Source organism: Chaetodon trifascialis, chromosome 15 (assembly GCF_039877785.1).
Source record: "Chaetodon trifascialis isolate fChaTrf1 chromosome 15, fChaTrf1.hap1, whole genome shotgun sequence".
NCBI classification, from domain to species: Eukaryota; Metazoa; Chordata; class Actinopteri; order Chaetodontiformes; family Chaetodontidae; genus Chaetodon; species Chaetodon trifascialis.
Window position 1 is genome coordinate 4,203,413 of NC_092070.1, and position 7,764 is coordinate 4,211,176.

The 7,764-nt window shown below is 44.6% G+C and overlaps 1 protein-coding gene across 1 annotated transcript; it reads left to right on the forward strand.

Annotated features, from left to right (window-relative positions):
• Positions 1-4,682: 4,682 nt before the first annotated feature.
• hoxb13a (homeobox B13a) lies at positions 4,683-6,744 on the forward strand. The gene is made up of 2 exons (XM_070981487.1): positions 4,683-5,397; positions 6,497-6,744. Exons 1-2 carry the CDS (start codon positions 4,683-4,685, stop codon positions 6,742-6,744), a joined length of 963 nt encoding a protein of 320 aa, XP_070837588.1.
• Positions 6,745-7,764: the final 1,020 nt, after the last annotated feature.

Sequence of the window (7,764 nt, forward strand, 5' to 3'; positions counted from 1 at the left end):
TATCAGATGCAGGTTGTTCTCTTCTCTGTCTGGATTATTTAAAGTTGCGTAAAATCCCCGAGTCTTCAGTCGGTTTGCGTCTTTTTTACAGTGTTCACGTCCAGGTAATCTACCAGGTTATGCGTAGAACACCGCTCGCATCGTTTTGGGTCTTTTTTCGCGCCACATCTGGCAGGTTGACCACACCTGCAAAGTGCTGCTGAACCTCAGTCTGCTGCAAAATGCTGCAGATGAAAAGATTCTGCGTAAATGAGCTCCAAAGCTTCCAGACACAGCACACCCACACCGACACAGAGATAACACAAAACTCCGCCACATGACAACAAGCTGACAGTAGATTTTCTACTTTCTGTGCGGTCACATACTGTATTTCATTATTTAACCATTTTAGGAAAAAATAGGGGCAGATATTCAATATCAGAGGACTCAGATAAAGAACGAATGAAGTCTTTTGAATGGAATTAAACTGACACGAATTGCACGTGCGATACCGAAAGTATTTAAAAATGTTAATAAAAAAATCTACGTCAATCGTGTCAAACAGCTAAAATAACAGCCGGGATGAAAGAGCGCATCATGTTTGCCGTCTTCAGGCAGCATTGGATTTTTTTTGCGTTAGTGTTCTGCGTGTGCCTCTGTGAGGAGAAATGATGAGGTTTTAATGCACGGTGCCGTTAACATTATGAGCGTTGCAGCTTAAGACTGGAGACAAAAAGGCCTTTCAGTGCTGTCAATCAGTGCGGTTATTCACGTGATTTTGCATGTATGGGCAGTTATTATTACATTCCAATAATCCCCCCTGACTGGTCGTCATGGGTTTCGTAGATGACGTATTTTAGGGTCCAGAGTAATTCCCTTTCTTTTTGGGACTGTTTTGTATTTGTATTGAAAGTGATTCTGGGTCATCATGTCCGTCATCAGTCCCTGCACTCACAGGCCACTGTGTGGTTAAAGCATCCTCCAACCATTCACTGTATGTCCACGCTGATGAGAAAATGTTTTCATATAAGCGCATCAGTGCTACTTTCTTGTACAGTTACGCAGTAATTAACGCCCTTAAAAGAGGCTCCCTTTGCTCCTTGAAACAGTGTAAACTCAGTGTTACTCTGCCTTCTCAGTGACAGCTCTGTTAATAACTTGAAGTAAAACACACACGCAGCTCACACTCGCTCTTATTATGAAGGGGAGTATATTTTAAATTCAGGTTGCTTCATCTGCTGTCCATTTCTTTTAGTTAATGATTTATGGACACACCATTTGGGATGTTTATCTTTATACCGGTTGGACTGGTTATATTGGACTGTGTCAGTGCCCATCAGAGGGACAGCATGTCTTCTTCCGTGTCATCTGCACGCTAACACACACACGCACACAAACAGGAGAGGCTTCAAGGTGTGCGGTGGCCTTGAACTTGAGCTCATTACGTCTGTCTGTCTGTCTGTCTGTCTGTCTGCCTGCCTGCCTGCCTGCCTGCCTGTCTGTCTGTCTGTCTGTCTGTCTGCCTGCCTGCCTGCCTGCCTGCCTGCCTGTCTGTCTGCCTGTCTGTCTGTCTGTCTGTCTGTCTGTCTGTCTGTCTGTCTGTCTGCAGCCTGCTCCCCTCCCTCCCTCTCTTTCCGTGTTAAACTTGACCTTGACCCTCAGAGGCCAGTCTAACCCCCCAGCAGACCACACTATGGGAGAGAGACTGACTGTCTGGGTGGTGTGTGTGTGTGTGTGTGTGTGTGTGTGTGTGTGTGTGTGTGTGTGTGCTCTCGCGCGCAGATGTTTGTCGGCAGGCCACACTGTTTGAAAACTTCAGAGAGAATTCAATGCAAAGCTTTTGAGACCAGTAGCCAGTTGGTGTCAGTTTGGTCTCAGTGAACTAATGTTCAATTGTTAGTAAATTATGGGATGGAGGAACATAACTCCGCACACACACGAGCGCTTCACAGACAGTCACATTCACTGCTGCAATATAAGCTCCGCACGTGAAACTCTTGCGTTTTCAGTATGTTAGGCTCATTTCAACAACTCATATCCTGCTTTTAGCTCATGTCTTTTCAGCGGCTTCATGTTTTCAGGAAGAACATTTTATTTTCTATTTCTAAAAACCCGAACAGCTTCTTATTTAGTTACTATTTTAATTTTTGTTTTATTATTTTATTTTACTTTATTTTTCTTACTTTACTGAAATTTCGATCTTGACATTGAGGAAAGTATTTTGACAAACAAAACAATGCAAAACATACAAACAAACAACAGCAGCAACAGGTTAGTGTCCACTTACTCTTTCTCGAGCTTTCAGTCATCTCGCGGTATTCATCAGCAACCTGAGCTGGGCTGAGTTATATGTCTGGTCCATTTTAATGTATTGCATTTTACACGTTTTATTTGCCAAACGATCGAGCGGGAAAAATGTGAATTAAAGAAAGAAAGAAAAAAATCTTCATTTCATTCAGTCATCCCGCATAGTCAATAATATGTCGGCTATGGCTTAAACTTTTAAATTGATATTGTGCTGCTTTTGATTTAAAAGCTTTTCAGATGCTCTTTAATACGTTTTAATGTTTCTTTCCCGTCGCTTGTGCAGTTTGCCGTCATCTCTGAACATACTGTTTTTGTCATTCCGTCTCCTTCCAAGCTCACATCAGTAGTTATTCCCCTCACGCTCCAGACCGACAGACGCAGTCCATCTGCACTCTGCTGCTTCCTCCTCCATCACCTTTCCATTCCGCATCACACCTGCGTCTAACGCCTGCCGAGACACGGAAAATACTGTGATCCGAACAGTGCGCACTCCTCGATGAACCAACCAAAATCAAAATTTGTCAAACAATATCAAATAAAATACTAGCTTTTCAAGCTGCTGTTGTCGTGCGGCGGTCAAGCTGGTCCAACCAAAGATTACTCATGATCTCATGGTTTCCACAGATACCACGTTTGTGTAAAATAACGTGTATAAAAGCTACAAAAAAAAGAAAAAAGAAAAGAAAAGACAAGAAAAAAAGTCAATGCGCCAAGCACGGCATTATATCCTCAGACTCTCAATCGAGAGTTTTTCGTCTCCAAATAGCCCTCTGAAGGAATATTTGATGAAATCAAGATGACAGTGATGTAGTTTCTAACACTAACATATGACTTGCGACAATACTGGGTGCTGTTTTGAGTCGCTTATTTGAACACTGCATTATTTCTCCACCATTTTCAAGATCAATAGTAACACTGAGAGTCAGCTTTAAGCATGAATCCACACGCCTGTCGTTGTAGTTGATACATGTAGAAAATCATAGTCAATTCATGAGGGCGCATTCAATAGTGTGGGTACATGAAGAGGTTCACCCTCAAATACCTTGAAGTTCTTGTTGTAGGTCAAGTATAAAAACAAAACTGTCCCCAAACAGCACAAGGCGCACTTTGAGAGCCTCGATCACATAAATTCAAAAGCATAAGCTGCCAGTGAAATGATGACGCAGAGAGCGCCGCTCAGAAGTGCCGTGAAAACCTTTCTGGAGCGCTTTGAACCAAAGCCATATTTCTGTAATCTTAAAAGCTCCAAATCCCTTCCATAAATCCCCTTTACTCTTCCTTCAGTCAGATGGTGTGAGAGCAGGACAGAGAGGAGCACACATAAATTCAGTCTGAGAAATGTCCAAGCGGGTACAATTATTTTAACAATCAAATGTTTCTTCTGAAAAGCTTGAAATACTCCTGCTATGATATGATTTTTTTCATACTTTTATGACAACGATAAACTTTTTTCCCCACGCATTTGGCAGCGCCGGATATAAGTCTTTAAATGTCTCCATAACTGTTTAATATTGAGCATTTTTACACTGGAGTTCAAATAATTATAGGCAATATTTACATAAATTAAATATAGCATTAAAAAAACCCTCATTCTTCTTTTCGTTTTAAGATTTTTTTCACTGTCAAAAGACTTTTAATTTACTTCATATTTTCATCAGCAGGTGGATTCACACTCACTGTCGATTAAAGACATTTGCCAAACATTAATTACACAAACTAATCGGTGGTTCAGCATTTTGTAATTCTGTTTGCGCACGCCCCGTGCGTCTTTACGCAAAACACAATACAAATCTGTTCAAGTGATTAAGTTTTTGTTTCTAAACTCACAATGATAATGTCTTCCTGGCAACCACAGGACATCAGACACTTTGACATAATGCAGTTGCACGAGGAACAGCGGCACATTCAGGGAGCTGAACCGCTTCACAAAGCTCATGCTCCTCTCGTGCCACAGCTCGAGCCTCATAAAAATATTTTTTCTTTGACTGACAATCCCCAACAAGTCTCTTCTTCTCTTTTTTTTCTCTTGTCCCATCACGTGATCAGACGGTCTCATCCAATGGACACGCGCCCTCCCTCCTCTCCAGGTCCCGGGGGCTTGTTGCGTCAAGGCTGCGGTTGGGATGTAACTGGGGGTCCGGCCGGTTACCGGGAGTCTTTGCCTTCGAGCGAGCGCCGTCACTTAACGGTGCAGCAACACAGCGCACGCGTGCTATGACGGTGCGCGCGGCGGTACATGAGAATTACCTGAGCTGTGTGTGAGCACGCTGTCACAGATAGATAAATGCGCGCCAGTTCACCTCATTCAGCCAATGTAGCAGCTTAGCGCACAGGATCGGACAAAGTCTGAGAGGAAACGGCGAGGAACAGAGGCCAGCCCGGTTACAGGAGCGCCTATGACAGCCTCTCTGGTTCTAAACCCTCGCTGGCCAGCGGAAACGGTAATGTTTGTGTATGACAACAACCTGGACGACCTGAACAAGAACATGGAGGGGCTGGTGGGCAGTGGCAACTTCGCCGCCAGCCAGTGCCGCAACATTATGGCGCACTCGGCTGCCGCCGCTGCTCTAGGCGGCCACCCGTCTGGTCTGGTGCACTCCTCGGCTGGCTACTCCACCGTGGACGTGTCCACCTCAGGCTCCAGCGACTCTGGCTCGTCTTCGGGGAAGCAGTGCGCGGCCGGACCATGTCCGGCAGCTGCCGTCCCGCACCAGAGCTCCTCGGCCGCTACCGCCTTACCGTATAGCTACTTTGGTAACGGCTACTACCCGTGCAGGATGGGGCGGGGTTCTCTGAAGTCATGTACCCAGGCGGCCGGAGCCGCACTCAGCTCGCAGTATATGGACACGACAGTGAGCTCAGATGAATACTCGAACCACCGAGCGAAAGAGTTCGCCTTTTACCACGGCTACCCGAGCCCGTACCAATCCATGGCCAGTTACCTGGACGTGTCGGTGGTCCAAACACTGGGCACCGGGGAGCCGCGCCATGACACCCTGCTCCCCATGGACAGCTACCAGCCCTGGGCTCTGACCAACGGCTGGGGGGGACAGATGTACTGCTCCAAGGACCAGGGACAGGCCGGACACCTCTGGAAGTCTGCTCTGGCTGGTAATTTTTCATTCTTCTTTAAAACGATCGTTGTACAATCTGCCTATCAAAACAAACAAACAAAACTTTTTGTGTAGAATGATGTATAGGCCTGCTGATAACTGTAATATGTGACACATGTCAGTAGGAAGAAGTTATAGACTTTCCCATTAAAGTTACTGTTTTGATGATTTGAGTAATATGCCCTGATGATTAAATACAGTCTTCATACATTTGGAATACATCTGCATCGTTAACATGAGAGTTCTCTCTACAGTAGATAAATAATCAGCGTGCTTTCTGCAGCGCTATGGCTGATGCTAATCACAGCTCAAACAGTCCCATCGGGTCTGAAAGCATTTTGTGCAACTGGTGCTCAAAATAAATAAAGCTGTTTTGAGCGGACCACCAGACTATCACAGAGCAGGATGTCATAAGGTGTAGAGGACAATATTCAGATGTAGTTCTGCCTCATTGTGCTCAGGGCAAGGCTGCTTATTAATCAAAAGGTCATGCGCTGCCTGGCACAAAGAGACTCATCTGTTCAACTGATTATTAACTAATTATCGAGTGACAAATGCTCACATTGTATTGTTAGCATCGCGATGGAACACGGCAGACTTATGTTGAGTTAGAACTATCAGGACAATGATCCCATTAAGCTGAGTTTCATTTTATTTAATAACATAAATCGCTGTGTTCATTTTGGACGAGACAGCTCTCTGCAAGTCTCCTTGTTTTTTTAAACGCACGAAGAAATTATGCATTGAAATTAAACTCACTCAAAACAGTCAGAAGTCTCCAGAAGAGCTGTCCATTTTTTACGTGCATACTCAAATATGAATACAAAATGAAGACAGAAGGTGCAGGCCAGCTTCAACTTGCAGCTGCATGGTCGTGCTGCTTGCAGACAGCAGACACCCACCATGTTGTCTGTCTGTGTCGCAGGATGGATGTCCTATCAGCTCCAAGCATAAAGTCGCTGTCCTCCTCATTTAAACCACAGGCACTAAATTCAGCACAGCACGCTTGTGCCTGTATTAAACCGTGAAGTGTGTCCCGGTGTGTGCTGCCTCGCCCTCAGACCGCCTCCCTCTTCTCTTTGTCCGCTTTTTAACAGATGTGGTGGCGCACCAGCACGACGGTTCGCCTTTCCGCCGGGGCAGGAAGAAGCGGATACCGTACACTAAGGTCCAGCTGAAAGAACTGGAGAAAGAGTACGCGGCCAACAAATTCATCACCAAGGACAAGAGGAGGAAGATTTCCGCCGCGACCAACCTGTCGGAGCGGCAGATCACCATCTGGTTCCAGAACAGGAGGGTGAAGGAGAAGAAGTTCGTGGCCAAAGTGAAGACCAGCGCGCCGTAGCATGTAGGTTCCTGCGCTTCGGACGATTTAGTGAAGGAACTTGGTGTATTTGCGTGTTAAATGAACGAACTGAGTGAAATTACACACAAAAAACAAAAAAAGAAAGAAAAGAAAAGAAAAAAATACACCCCAGACGGACTGGGACTGTGCGTAACCGTGTACGTCAACAAATGCAAGAAAAAGACGAATTAAAAAGGACATAATGGACAAAATCAGATGACAGAAAAGAACCAAAGCCTCTGACAATCCTTCTCCCCAGAGGCACCCTGTAAATACAGCACTTTCCTGCCTGCTTTGATGTAACTGTCTGTCTTTTGTCTGTGTTTTACTGTTTGTCAGTCAGTGTTGTCCGTGCCTTTAGCCTATAGCCGAAAACACACTATTATGCTGTTCATATTGTTTATAACGACTGTAAACCAGTAATCAAAGTATAGTGCAACACTCAATAAATTCTTTTAATCCTGATCTAGTCTCCAGTAGGTCTTATATACTTAAATTAATTAATATATAATTGTGTCACCTGTTGGATTCGTAAGCTTAATTTATTTCTCGTCGTCTCGTCCTCCAAACTATGGCCGTAAAAAGTGCAAACACATCCGCATTTAGTTCATATCAAAGGCTGAAAGTTGATACCCGCAAACTGGACAAACAGATCAGGAGGATTCAGACTCCCCAAGGAGATTCAAAGTGTTTATGAGACTGTGAATTCATATTTGGAACAGGCCTCCCACTGGAACATCACCACAACAATGATATCCATGTCCTGCTATCATTTCACAGGCCCGCACAGACCCGTGTGAACAAACGTCCCACTGATAAAATCCGACCAACAATTAACATTCTTCACTCAAATCATTAAGCCGTGCATTCAAACGAAAGCGCATCATAGCAAAAGCTGTAACATGGATTTCAGTTTGAGCAGAAAATGTCTTTATTCAGGAATTTTTCTCCCCGATGTGAAGGTTCACTTTGAGAACTGCTGCTCAGCTCTTGTGAGATATTAAGTATCGCGACCAGGTG